The following is a 13,369-nucleotide window of genomic DNA, read 5'->3' as shown; positions in this document are numbered from 1 at the left end:
CATTATAAGCTTCTCCCCATGATTTCAGAAAAGCCCTATGTCAGATCACAAGGTGTCACACTTCACATTCCAACGAACGTCATATGGTCTGTAGAACTTCCTCTGGAAAGTTCTTGGCTAATCTCATTTAGGCTTCTGTGGACGGGGCTTTTGACAAACAGTACGTTATCTCTAAATTCGCGGAGGGCAGCTCATTGTTCGCATGTATAGTCAGTGCCTTCACAGGAACAAAGTAATGCATAGCATTACTAATTTTAGAGTGTGTGACTGTAGTCTGTAGGGGACAATGTAATGGAAACTCACCTTACGCGAATCAAGATAATCGTTCACAGGTGCTAAAAGGGTACTAATCTTACATTGTGGCCGAAAACACAATTTCACATCACATTTCTGCAGAATATGACCAATCCTGTGTAATGAAGAAGGCCATAAACTTTGACGCCATCTCATCATTATCATCACTCACTAATTACTGAATGGTTGAAAGTGCAACATATGTCTGATTTGTATTTCGCTATAACCATTCTGATGAAAGTTTGCTTTCAGATGAGACAACTCGGAAAAATAGCCTTCACGGGGGCCCTACGAAGTACCCTTTAATGCTGAGCCGTATAGTTACAGCTATCAGACTATGAATGCAAATCATTGTTAGCTGGCTTCTTATAAATGGCTTGTCGCAATGTGTTTCTTTTCAGATACGTAGAAGATATTTTTGTTGTTTGGCCCCACGTGAATAACAATTTAAACGGCTTTGTAGAACATCCGAATTTAATCCATCAGAATAACCGTTTCATCGTGGACGTGAAACAGGATGGCTGCCTTCCCTACCTTTATGTGTAGGTCAGGAGGAAAGTGGATGGTATGCTGGGACATGCCATTGTAGGAAGGCACCTCACACTGATTACTGTCATCTCTGGTCTTGAAAATTTGACAACTGAGTTAACCCATCTCGAAGTTACCTTTTGTCAGAACGGTTACGGTGTATGTAAGTAGGCTGTTTAGGTTCTTATATTGGTAACGCCTCCGCCACGTAGCGCCCTGTATGAAAATCACTGGCTGTGCTGCGTGCAGTCTGTGGTTGGTTTGCATTGTTGTTGGCTATTGTAGTGTTGGGCAGTTGGCTATTAACAGCGCGTAGCGTTGCGCAGTTGGAGGTGAGCCGCCAGCAGTGGTGGATGTGGGGAGAGAGATGGCAGAATTTTGAGAGCGGGTGATCTGGACGTGTGTCCATCAGAAACAGTACATTTGTAAGATTGGATGTCATGAACTGACTTTTGAACACTATTAAGGTAAATACATCGTTTGTTCTCTTATCAAAATCTTTCATTTGCTAACTATGCCTATCAGCAGTTAGTGTCTTCAGTAGTTTGAATCTTTTATTTAGCTGGCAGTAGTGGCGCTCGCTGTATTGCAGTAGTTCGAGTAGCGAAGATTTTGGTGAGGTAAGTGATTTGTGAAAGGTATAGGTTGATGTTAGTCAGGGCCATTCTTTTGTAGGGATTATTAAAAGTCAGATTGCGGTGCGCTAAAAGTATTGTGTGTCAGTTTAGTGTTGATCAGAATAAGTAAAGAGAGTAATGTCTGAGAACGTTCAGTTTTGCTCAGCTGTTTGAAAAGCAAATAACGTAAGAGGTTTATCAGCACAGTAATTCATTAATTTTTGTAAGTGGACGTTTCATATGTCGACCCTTAGCCGAGGGTACCTCACTGGATTCTTTTCTTGTAGTTTGTGTAATTAGTGTAGCTATTGTTTATTGCTAGCACGTAATGATAGAGAGAATTTCCTTTGTAGTTGTAGTTTTTCATTGTTGTACAGTAAAACAGTTGTGGCATGCATGTAGATTTGCACCAAGTATTTCGCAGCTGCACTTGCAATTAAGTAGATATTATTTTCAGTGCTATGTTAATGTGTTTTCTTATTTTGCTCTTCAAATTGTGCTTTTCTGTGTTATCGTGTGAAATATTGTGACAATAATGGCGTGTGAAAAACGTAACACTAGGCTCCAAAGTAAAATAAGAAATAATAGTGACCACGAGCGTAGCTTATCGGCACCACTGTGTAGAGAATTAACAGACATTCAAGGTAGTAATTTGGTAATTGTGCATAGGGAAATGGAGCGGACGGCAAATAATAGCGTATACAGTGAAACAAATAGTGAACAGGAAAGCATTATCGATCGATCGGTCGACAACAGCTCGCCTCAGGGTTCCGAAATGACAGGACGCAATCTTGCAGATACTGTAGATTCAGGTTTTGCGTCCTCGCCGATTTCTCAAATAAGTTAAGACACATTTTTTGCTTTTCAAAATGCGAATATTGCCGGTTCAAATGTAGTGTCGAATAGCACTGAGGAACATGTTTCAGACACCAGTGCATTGTTATTACAATTAATGCAACAAATGGGACAAAAGCTTCAGAAGTTAGACACAATGGAACAGAATCTTCAAAAGTTAGACACAATGAAACAACACCAGAGACAAACACAACAACGGTTAGACGCAATGGAACAAAATCTTCACAACACGCTTGAACAAACACGTGAAGATTTAACTGCTAGGTTACATAAAATCGAATCGAAATGTCAAAAAGTCTGTAATGACGTAAAAACACAAATTTGTGAGCATTTCCAACCTATTTTTTCGCGGCATGAAAATACATTACAAAATCACGAAGCAGCCATAAAAGAACTGCAAACTATTGTTCATGAAAATCACGACACCTTGCGAGCTAAAACTGACTGAGTTGCATCTACCAATTCGGATACGCAACTTGCAAAAATTCAGGAAAACTTAAAGGACACAGTAGATACGATTTCAACACAAATGGACACTCTGAAACTTGGTTCAGAAAAACACACAGAGGAAATAATTTCACTATCGGATAAAGTAGCCGAACTTTCAGATCAGTTCACTAACTTATCTACAAAGGTAGATGATGATCTGAATGACACAAAACCTGTAGCCTTCACTGACACTGAAGAGTATGAACAATTAGAAAATTCAAACAGAATCAAAATCAAATCAAATCAACACACAGTACAAAAGAGAAATGCGGGAAGTACAAGATCAGTTGACGCAGGTAATACAAAAATTACATATTTCAGAGGACACTCGCGCTCCAACACGGGAAGAGGAAATAAGTACGCTTTCGGAGAAAGTAGCCGAACTTTCGGATCAGTTCACTAACTTATCTACAAAGGTAGATGATGATCTGAATGACACAAGACCTGTAGCCATCAATGACACAGAAGAGTATGCACAAATTAAGAAATTCAAACAAAATCAGAATCAAAATAAATACGCAACGCAAAAGCGAAATCCGGGAAGTACAAGATCATTTGGCACAAGTAATACAAAAATTACACTTTCAGAGGACACTCGCGCTCCAACACGGGAAGAGGGACTTACAAATACGTAAAAGCCGCAAAATAATAACACAGGGAATTTCGGAAATTATGAAAGAAATTCGCAAGGTCACCGAATTTTGAGATGGAACCGCTGACACGACGTAACAATGACCGATATGCGACTCGCCGACACGGTGATTTTGACTATAAGCTGTTCATTACTATATGTAAATTCAAAACATTTAAGAATTCTGGCAACGACATTCATCCACAAGCGTGGCTCCATCAATTCTCTAATTGTTTTCCTCCCAACTGGTCATCAGAGCACATTTTAGAATTTATGTGTGGCTACTTAGAGAATGAACCAGCTGAAAGAATGCGATCGGTCATTCACGATTGTCACAGTGTAGGGGAATTTTACCATGCCTTCCTCTCAGCATATTGGTCTCAAGCCACACAAGACCGAGTAAAGCATAGCATCATAATGATGAAACATTTCGAACAATTTGAATTTTCCAGTCTTGTGAAATATTTTGAAGACTTGTTGCACAAGAATCAGTACCTGTGAAACCCTTCAGCCCCTCAGAACTCATCCGCATTTGCTTAATCAAATTGCCTGAACATTTACGACGTATTATTTTGGCAGGACGTTGCAAAGACAACATTGAAGCTTTTCAGGGACTGTTACAAGAATTGGAAATTGACACTGACAATCGCGGAACGCGAAAACAGGAGCACAACAATTACAGGTCACATCCGTCACAATTCCGCGATGACAGAAATAATACACGACAAGGCTATTCTTACAACACAAATCGTGACCTAAACAGACACCACCCGTATGACAACCGTTGGCAAAGTAGTAATAATTACAGGGAAAGATCACCTCTCCGTGGTAATGACTATCACAGAGACAATCAGAGAAACAGACAATATGGGAACCAAGATAATTATTATCAAGGGAGACAGAATAACTTCAGACGCAACGGTCCAGAGCGCAGTTACGATTCAGGGAGAAATTCTCCACCACGTGACCGACAAGAAAGAAACTATGGAATCTACCGACATGACGACAGACGATATGATCGTAACGACAGACCTGAATTGCATCAGAACTGGTGGGATTCCTACAGGTCAGAGCCCTCTCGACAAGGTGAATTTGTAGAAGTTAGGTCTCCTAATCCCAATAACGACGTGCGCCAACAAAGAGACAGATAATTACTCGCACCGCAGGCAGCCGCGTGCGCCGGATGGCTCAGCGAAAAATAACATAGACGCTAACCTTGAGGAAAATTTTAGCATTCCTTACCGACGTATACAACATGATAATTACTTCGAAGTTGAAACTCTGTGCACCAGAAAGAGTAAAGGATTGCACCACATTTCACATGTAAAACCGTTTATTGAGAGATAATTTGCTTTTTAACTTAGTCTTGGCTACAAAATTTTTCACTTCACGTTACTAGTATGCTTTGCCAGACTTAAAAGTATTAACATGCAACAATGTTTCAAGTTAAATGTCGTCAAGAACCAAGAGAACTTATTTAAACAGAAATTACGAATACATTGTTATAGCGAACAGACGACACAGTGTTGTTATTTGTACATTCTTGCTTGTTAGTTGCACGATCACGTACCGACTATAAGGCTAACATTCTTAGAACATACACTACTAATGAGATTTTAATGCAACATTTTGGTTTACTTGAAAAGACATACTTTATTTGAAGTACTTTCTGTGAGATTAAAGGTAACTTAGTATTTGGATCCTTTGACAGCTACACGGTTATATCACGACGCTACTAATGTGTGACACAATTTACATTGTTGCTTTTGTACTGTATCTACTTTATATCTACACAGTTTTCTGAATTCTTCTGGAAAGTAAAACATGTTTTATTAGTAACTTTGTGGTATAGCTACAATAAGACAGCCTTTTTTGTAGCACAACAATACGTTACAGTGTAGTACTTTCTTGATCACGGTACTGTACGTAATAACTACAATATCTATACGCATAGCATTTCGCTTTTGTTTATTACGAGGTTAGTACATTGACTTTCACAGAACTTTACTTACGGACGACGATAATTAGGACACTTGGCTCATTTTTTACTCTTAAGTAATGACAGAGATTATGTTACAACATGACGCACAATTTAGCACTACAGGACACGCATTTCAGTGATTAATCTTGTACTTAAAACAATTATTTTTAAAGATTTTTGAAGTACAAAGAAAGTTTTTCCATGATAGATTTCATTCCATTGCTGTAATCTGTAACACCTGAGGGTATAATTACATTAATCCTTAGGGGGTACACGCTTACTTTGTGTAACATGTGTTTGTCAAGCCCCAAGGGGTCTAGCTAGTAGGGTATTTGCTTATACAACTTTACACATCGGTGCCATATTTCTCCAACACAGAATTACACAGCTACCTGGTTATTTAACAGAGAAACAAACATTTTTTTACTACGTCAGTGACAGATGTTTACGCAATTACACAGTTGAATAACTTCATACTTATGAAATTGTATTTTTTATGTACTTTGTGAACTGTTCATATATTTTTTGGAACTATTGTGATAGTATGAGAGCTTTAAATGTCGTATTTGGTATGTGATCGTGATTTTTAAAGTACGTTTTAGGTAGATGACACTATTGAAATGAGCAGAGAATTTTTTTTAGGTTTTGAAATTATTGGAGGAAGCTACAACGATTTTGAGATTTGACTGAGGTGTTATGATGTTATTATTACGTTGACGATGTGTATTATGCTGCTGAGGTATGTTTATGATCAATAAGCTGATGCTATATGAGGAATTTGATTTTGCTACGTGTCTGTTATGATGAAATATTGAAGAAGTGTCGACGAATATGTATATGTGTAATAAGGTAAGGAATAATGAGTAGTGGTTATGGACTCTGGTTTGTGAAAAAGGTTGTTGGAAACCAAGAATCGTACTTTAAGAGTTATGAAATGTGTGTAAATGCGTGAATGTACCACAATGCCGACGAAAATTTTTTGGACATTGTTTTATTTACAGGATTTTGTTTCTACACATTTGTAACGCAAATTCTCGACCTGTGAAATTTTTATATGAGACTGGCACTGTAGCGGAAACTGATGTCGTAAATATTTCGGTAAGGAAGGTAGGTCACCTTGACGTAATGCGTTTTGGGCGCCCAGCTGAGAGATAGTCGTCTGACAAAAGAAAGCCAATAAGTGGAGAAAAAAAGAGCCCATTATCCTCGCTATTGACATTTCTTTGTCTAAAGCATCGCAAATACGACACGCTCAAACTTGAAAACATATGATTACACTGTGGAGCTCTTAATTTATGATAATTAGTAAAATGCCTAATGAAATGATGAGAAACATTTTACATTTATTGTCTTTCTAGTTGAGAGATTGCTCATTTTGTTTAATATCTGGTTTCCAGCTGTGTTGCAGCATTGGTTTTATAAAATAAAATTAAGTGCATTTGCTAATGTGAACACTTTCTGCCAACAGATCTATTAAATAATAATTTTATGGTCCACATTCTTCGAAAAAGGAGCACCTGGAAAGTAAAGAACAATAAGAAGGGATTAATAGCAGTTACTGCATACAGAATTTTCTTTTCAACTACTTGGTAATTTTTTTGGTAGAATAACTTCTTGTGGTGCACCACTTTAATGACACAGATATTAAGATGTGAATAGACATTTCCTTTATATGCATTGTTGTCTTTAGTGTACTATTTTTTCTGCTTGAGCTTTGTCTTGTTTAGATATAAGTTATTGCATTTTCTGCTGCTGTTTGCCAGGCATAGAACTACTGAGTTTCACTTTGTATTACTCTGTTAAGCCAGTTTTACTACTGATTTATTTTTCTTTTTGCTGCACATTGGCTCATATTAGTGATAATGCTGCATTTGCTTTGCTAACTTTTATATATTGCTGCTTGCTTTGCCAATTTGAATTTTTTGTCATTGCTGTTTGTGTTATTGTTTTGTGCTGCTGCATTGCCTCGTCCCTTAGTTTAGCATCTGAGCTCAGTAGATTTAAGTTAGCTTAAGATGGGGTAGGCTATATAAGAGAACGAGTTGTGATGAATTGGAAGAAATGCATTGAGAAGCTATAAGAAAATGGCTTGGCCAAAAAAGTATTTTGAAAGAGGATATGAACAAAGAAGTAGGGTTTAGGGCAACAGGTTTAGGTAGGGCTTTCTCGGAAATAAATGATGAGGTAAGATAATGGAAAATAAATAATGAGGTAAGAAAAATGTGAACACACTGTCTGTCCATTGGAAGGACAACATTACAGTCCAAGTTTTGGGTTGGACTGCAGTACCAAATGTTACACTGAAAACAAACCCTGCCCTTTCCTCTTGTGTTATTCTGCTATGTGTTTGTGTACTCTTGTGTATTTGTGTTTTTCCTGTCTTTATGTGTTTAGTTAATGAGATTTATATGGTAGAAGTTTTCTAGTACTAAGCTACATTCACTATGATGAGGAATACTGTTATCCTCAAATATAATTTGCATTTATAATATGTTATTTTCTTTGTAAAGCTGTTTAGACATTATTTATTCTGTTCTGTTTTCATGCTCATGCGTGAAATTAATGTTTCGAAAACTATTCTCATTATTTTATATATTTACTTATGTCATAATTCCTGTATCTCTGGTGTATATGTCTATTTCTATTCTTTTGTAGAGCCTGTATTACTACAAATCTTATGTGTATTATTATGTTTTCATGATGTTTTCTGTATCTCTGTAATTGTATTCTCATGTGATAAAATTGTAATGGACACCAGTTCATCAAATTAAGTAACTTGTAAACATACATTTCACTGCACACATTTCTGTTGGTCATAGTATATTCACAATATGTGAAAAAAAGAGGACTATTAGTGTTTGCACATGTGTTGATAATTCAGCAAGGGTCTGGTTAAGAGCATTGCAGGTTCTAAGGACAATTCAAAAAACTTTGTGAGTGCACAAGTGGTGATTTACGGACTTGCTATATTGTCCGCAAGACTCTTCAATGGTGATTGTGCACCTGCACAGTTGCAACAGATGGCTGCTGGCCGTCTCTACAAGGATAGAGTGGGTCTGCATCTTTGATGGCCCACCAATACCATTAACTCTACAAGGACTGCAGTGGGTCTGCACCTCTGGTGGCCCATCAATACCATAATCTCTACCAGAACTACAGTGGGTCTGCTCTTTGATGACCACCTACCAACATTCTTCAAAACTTCGACTGACTACGTGGTGGGTTTGTTCTGTTGTGGCCCATTACCTGTGTGCATGTCAAGAGTCAGCACTGTCTTTCCATTGGAAGAACAACACTACTTCTTCAAGACTGCATGGAAATTCACTACTTCCATGTGCATTCTCTTTTACTGCTCAGACTTTGAGAAAAAGAAACACTGCAATTTTACGGTGATGTATGATCAGGACTGTCTTTATGGACTGTGAGATAATTTTAGCTTTTGTCCAACATTGTATCAATAAGTGTGTGCATTTCTGTGTTATTGTAATTATGAAATTTTTTTTCAAATCTGTATTGGCTACTGCCCAAAACAATTTGTAAAATTTTTTGTGGGAAGCATGGGGGCTATGTAAGTAGGCTGTTTAGGTTCTTATATTGATAACGCCTCCGCCACGTAATGCTCTGTATGAAAATCACTGGCTGTGGTGCATGCAGTCTGTGGATGGTTTGCATTGTTGTTGGCTATTGTAGTGTTGGGCAGTTGGCTGTTAACAGCGCATAGCGTTGCGCAGTTGGAGGTGAGCCGCCAGCAGTGGTGGATGTGGGGAGAGAGATGGCAGAATTCTGAGAGCAGATGATCTGGACGTGTGTCCATGAGAGACAGTGCATTTGTAAGACTGGATGTCATGAACTGCTATATATATTATGGCTTTTGAACACTATTAAGGTAAATACATTGTTTGTTCTCTATCAAAATCTTTCATTTGCTAACTATGCCTATCAGTAGTTAGTGTCTTCAGTAGTTTGAATCTTTTATTTATCTGGCAGTAGTGGTGCTCTCTGTATTGCAGTAGTTCGAGTAGCGAAGATTTTGGTGAGGTAAGTGATTTGTGAAAGGTATAGGTTAATGTTAGTCAGGGCCATTCTTTTGTATTATTTAAAGTCAGATTGCGTTGCACAAAAAATATTGTGTGTCAGTTTAGTGTTGATCAGAATAAGTAAAGAGAGTAATGTCTGAGAACGTTCAGTTTTGTTCAGCTGTATGAAAGGCAAATAACGTAAGAGGTTTATCAGCACAGTAATTCATTAATTTTTCTACGGGGACGTTTCACAGTGAAAGACAAATGAGTTGCCTCTTGTGCTATACCAACCATGTAATGTGTGAGTGGTGGTGATAACGGAGTGGAAGCAAAGTCTTTGGTCCTTTTTCTTTGCATTGGAAGCATTTCCAACAAGACTGGTCGTATTCTGCGAAATTATAATGGGAAATATGTTTTTTGACTACTGTCCAAGACTTGGGCCTTAGGCCAAACGGCTTATTCCCTCCTAGCTAACTACTGTCACTCAGTCCCAGACGATACTTAACATTTGAGACGCAACACAGCTATATTTGACAAAATTATTTTTTTAAAATCTATGTTGGCTGTTTGTCAATAAATCGTTATCCTCGAGATAATTTGTAATGTTTAAAGGCAGTATGTGTTCCAAAATCCTACTAAATATCGACGTTAGTGATATGTGCTTGTAATTCAGCAGGTTACTCCTATTTCGTTTCTTAAGTGACCTGCGCAATTTGCTACTTTTAGGTAAGGATCTTTCGCCGAGCGAGCGGTTGTATAGGAATGCTAAATACGTTGCTATGGGATCAGCGTACTCTTAAGAGGAACCTAATTGGTATACTATCTGGACCGGAAGCCTTCCCTTTATGAGAGGGTTTAAGCTACTTCTCTACACCGAGGATATCTAATTCTTCATTACTCATGTTGACACGCGTTCTTCATTCGAATTTTGGAATATTTATTTCACCTTCTATGGTGAAGGAATTTCGGAAAATCGTGTTTATTTACTTTGGTTTGGTGGCATTTTCATCAGTTACTTTATCTTTGCAAACGCACAGTTAAGGTATTGACTGCGTCTTGTCACTGGTGTACTTAACATACGACCAGAACCACTTTGAATTTTCTATCAAATTTGAAGAAAGAGTCTCGTTGTGGAAATTATTAAAAGCGTCTCGCTTTCGAGTCCGTGCTAAGTTTCGAACTACAGTAAAAGAACACCAGGTTTGGAGATCTTAAGTTCTCTTAAACCTGGCATGCTTCTGCAACAGTGCTCTGACCGGTTACCATGGAGGATGAGTGATGGTGAAGAGGTCCCATACTGCGAGGAGCGTAGGGGACGATGCGAGAAACCCGCACCGCCGTACTAGGCAAGGTCCTGGTGGAGGTGGTTGGCCGTTGCCTTCCTCCGATCATAATGGGGATGAATGATGATAATGAAGACAACGCAACAACGCCCAGTCATCACGAGACAGGGTAATTTCCTGACCCCGCTGGGAATTGAACCCGGGGCCGCGAGCTCGAAAAGCGAGAACGCTACCGCAAGACCACGAGCTGAGCACCAACTCTTATTAACCGCAAGACCATGAGCTGAGTACCAACTCTTATTAATTTATGTGGGATATATCTCTCAAATGTCGTCGAGACTACTTGAATTTAAACTACGTCTGGTCTACACTTACATAGATTGAAAGACCTGGTGGTTGACTCTTAGGAAGTCGTTCAGCGAATTTTTATCTATCTTTTCTTTTTAAACAGATATATTTTGAGTTTATTTTTTGTGGATTTGGATGTAACAGGATTGTCCGCAGCTCGTGGTCGTCCAGTAGTGTTCTCGTTTCCTATTCCCGGGTTCCCGGGTTCGATTCCCGGCGGGGTCAGGTATTTTCTCTACCTCGTGATGACTGAGTGTTGTGTGATGTCCTTAGTTTAGTTAGGTTTAAGTACTTCTAAGTTCTAGGGAACTGATGGTCATAGATGTTAAGTCCCATAGTGCTCAGAGCCATTTGAACCATTTTTTGATGTAACGGGATTCAGTTTTGCTATTTACGGTTAACAAGAACCATTAACAGAGTGTCTGCAACATTACAGTCAGTTATAGTGACAATATGACAGACTGCCAAGAGATAGAAAAGTTATGTAGGTATCACTGTATGCATGTCACTGTACATATTAGGTTTAGGACATCAAATAACAAACATCAAACTGTAAGAAAGTTAACTTTGGTCCGTTTTGTAACATACTCTCAATAAATATTACTTCTTATTTCTTAGCGAGTCGCCACAAACAAGTGTTTGACTGTAAGCATATAATCAGTCACCTTGAAGGAACTCTTAAGTGCTAAACACTTTTCTGCTGCACTGGATGTTTCAGCCTAATTAACAGTAGTATTCAGTTTCTACATTAGCAACACTCAGTGTGCACGTCAGGTCTGCATACCAGTTTTCTGGAACATTCCCCTTGGTCACTGGTGCTTTTCACGAAAAGAATACCAACTATGAAGAAGGGGAATGAAACAAAATGACAATGAAGTCTAATGGAGGAGCAAGGAACACTTTGCGGCTGGAGTCGCGGTGCTAGGTGGAGCGCCCTCAGCCAGCGGCCGCAGGCGTCAGGGCGGCGGGCAGTGCGCGGCGAGGTCTGGCGGCCTGGCGAGCAGCGCGGCCGGCCCCGGCGCCAGCCTGCAGGCGGGCGACGGCGGCAGCGGCGGCGCGCAGCCCGCGGCCGGCGGCCCCCAGCGGCCCAGGTAGCGTCGCCACGGCGCCGCCGACAGCGCCGACACCCGCTCCCACGTGCGCCACTCGCCGCCGGCGGAGCACTCGTCCCACAGGCCCAGCGCCGGCGCGAACACGTGCCGTCCTGCGCAACACACCATGCCACTCTGCATTACGGTACAGGCGACGCGTGTGCAAGTGGCAGGCCACTGTAGAGTTGTAAAACTACCGTAGCCTACCGTAGGTAACCCTACACTACGGTACCTTTCCTAATAGTTTGTGTCAGTTAAGGGCGTACCCGCGTTACGTGTGTATTAGGTGTATTGCATACATATCGAGCGTTACCTCATAACAATCGTATTCTTCACATTGTAGTGGGTGGATGCCAGGAGGTTCCATACTAAAACTGATCCGAGCTTTTCAAATGATTTATTTTTTCTATTACAGAGCTTCGTTGAGCTCAGTCCGCGTCACAGGCCCCGCATTGCTGAGGAAGTACCCCCAGCGGCTTGTGCACTGCAACGCTGTGTCGTGCCGGTCTCGTTCGCCAGCTGTAGAGTTCCAGTTATGTCAGTATGGCTGCACTAGAAGTCGACTCAGCGGCCACCGTCCCCATTGACTCCGCACTGCTTCGCCGGGGGCCGTAGCCGGCCGCGCTGCTGCTTCTTCCCTGGCTGGCGTAGCTGGGAATGCGGTGGCAATGACCTGGAGCATTCTGGCGTCCGAACCGGCGGCACTCGCTTTGTAAGTCTCCGGCGTATGTCGGGAGCCGAGACGACTGTCCGCTGTAGCGACCCGAAGAGTGGCCCGCCCTGGCTGGCTGCGGACCCCGCATTGGCCTCAGAGGGTCGAACCGACGACCCGCCATGTACTGGGACGCTGTCGCCCCATCTGCTGCCATATGTCGCCGGTAGTGTGACACGCCCCACCGTCCATGAGAGCTGCCACACTTGGATGGATCTCGTTAGAAAACCACACCTATTTATACTCGGCTTCGTGGCTCTTTTTCGCTAACGCTTCGCTCCAAGTCACATATGCCCCACACCACGGTTGCGCCAGTGGGCCCCTTCTTCCTGTAGCTTGCGGCATGCGAACCGCTGCGTTTACGTTTTTCGGCGGTTCGATGGCCCCTGTGGCCTCCAATCCACTTCGCAACCGCTGGTCAGCGTAACTTACTGCAATCCAGCCCACACCTGTCTGTAACTTGTGTGCTCAGAAATATTGTACCAAATCGAACTTCCCTATCTTAAACTGTGGTGCCGCTA

At 40.9% G+C, this 13,369-nt stretch overlaps 1 protein-coding gene across 1 annotated transcript in view; it reads right to left on the bottom strand.

Moving 5' to 3' along the window:
- Window positions 1-13,369, bottom strand: part of LOC126272944 (uncharacterized) — a 135,339-nt gene that overhangs the window by 19,252 nt on the left and 102,718 nt on the right. Inside the window, exon 5 of the mRNA XM_049976285.1 lies at window positions 12,106-12,249. Within this exon, the coding sequence (XP_049832242.1) occupies window positions 12,106-12,249 (144 nt within the window). The remainder of the gene's footprint in view (window positions 1-12,105; window positions 12,250-13,369) is intronic.

The sequence above is a fragment of the Schistocerca gregaria genome, chromosome 1, assembly GCF_023897955.1.
Source record: "Schistocerca gregaria isolate iqSchGreg1 chromosome 1, iqSchGreg1.2, whole genome shotgun sequence".
NCBI lineage: Eukaryota > Metazoa > Arthropoda > Insecta > Orthoptera > Acrididae > Schistocerca > Schistocerca gregaria.
The sequence above is the reverse complement of the archived record's forward strand: the minus strand, read 5'-3'. Positions and strand labels throughout refer to the sequence as shown.